The 1,066-nt window shown below is 43.4% G+C and overlaps 1 protein-coding gene across 1 annotated transcript in view; it reads right to left on the reverse strand.

The window, feature by feature from the left end:
• Positions 1-847, reverse strand: part of LOC101856969 (epidermal growth factor receptor kinase substrate 8) — a gene marked incomplete at its 5' end in the record, with an annotated part of 59,010 nt that extends 58,163 nt beyond the window's left edge. Inside the window, 1 exon segment of the mRNA XM_013084376.1 lies at positions 783-847. Coding sequence (XP_012939830.1) covers positions 783-847 — 65 coding nt within the window.
• Positions 848-1,066: the final 219 nt, after the last annotated feature.

Consider the following 1,066-nt stretch of genomic DNA (forward strand, 5'->3'; position numbering starts at 1 on the left):
TTTATCTATACATACAGAGAGCGGGAGAGAGGGAAAGAGAGACAATTAATAAGAGAGAGGCAAAGAGAGAAACAGAGAGACAGACAGACAGAGACAGAAGGAATGAAGCTGACACCGGCAGAGAAACAGAGAGCGATTGGGAAAACAATGGGACGACGCGTAGAAAGTGATGGCAAGAAAGCATTTGACATAAAGATTAACTTAACAATCTGAAAAAAGAGAGGTACGAATAATCTGAGGGACACACGAATAATCTGAGGGACACACGAATGAAACAAACGTCTATAATCATAAAGCATAATATCTTCAAAATACAAGACAAGATCATGCACGGAAGACGTATCTATGAACATTCCGATACTAAAAACATAGTGATAAGACGGGACGGCCATCGTCGAGGAGAAAGGTGTCTCTCTCACACGTGTGGCTGTCTTACACAGAATCATTATAATGCACGAGAAATGCAAGGGAGAAAACGGGAAATCTCGTGGCCGCTTGTACAGGTGCGCGACTGTCTTACACAGGTGGCTGCAAGAGCAGTTTAGTTAGAGTTTTAGTAGAGGTTTTACGGCGCCCACAACTGCATAAGGTCATAGGAGCGCCACAAGATTAGAGGTGTTACAGGAGAGTAACAAACACAAAAAAGAAGAAGGGGAGATAAGGACGATAGATGTTTGATAAGAAAGAAGAAGCAAACTACACCAGAGCACCCGCCAACCACCTACCTAATTATACATTATCAAATAACAAAGCGCAAAAGGGAAAGGGAACCAGTAACTCACCCTCCTCCGGCCGGGTGCACTCTCTGCTGACCACCCTGAGAGGCCAGAATCTCGTCCACGATCTCCTGGGCCTGGCAGAAAGAGACAAACAAACCGTTAGGTCAACGCACAGCGTCGAAAGAAAAAACAGAACTAGCAACAAAAGCAGCAAAAAGAACAACAATAGCAAAAAGAACAACAATAGCAAAAAGAACAACAATAACAACAACAAAACCAACAACAATAACAACGACAGCAAAAGCAACAACAATAACAACGACGACAACAACTGCTGCAGCAGCAGC

This window comes from Aplysia californica, unplaced genomic scaffold (assembly GCF_000002075.1).
Source record: "Aplysia californica isolate F4 #8 unplaced genomic scaffold, AplCal3.0 scaffold00288, whole genome shotgun sequence".
NCBI classification, from domain to species: domain Eukaryota; kingdom Metazoa; phylum Mollusca; class Gastropoda; order Aplysiida; family Aplysiidae; genus Aplysia; species Aplysia californica.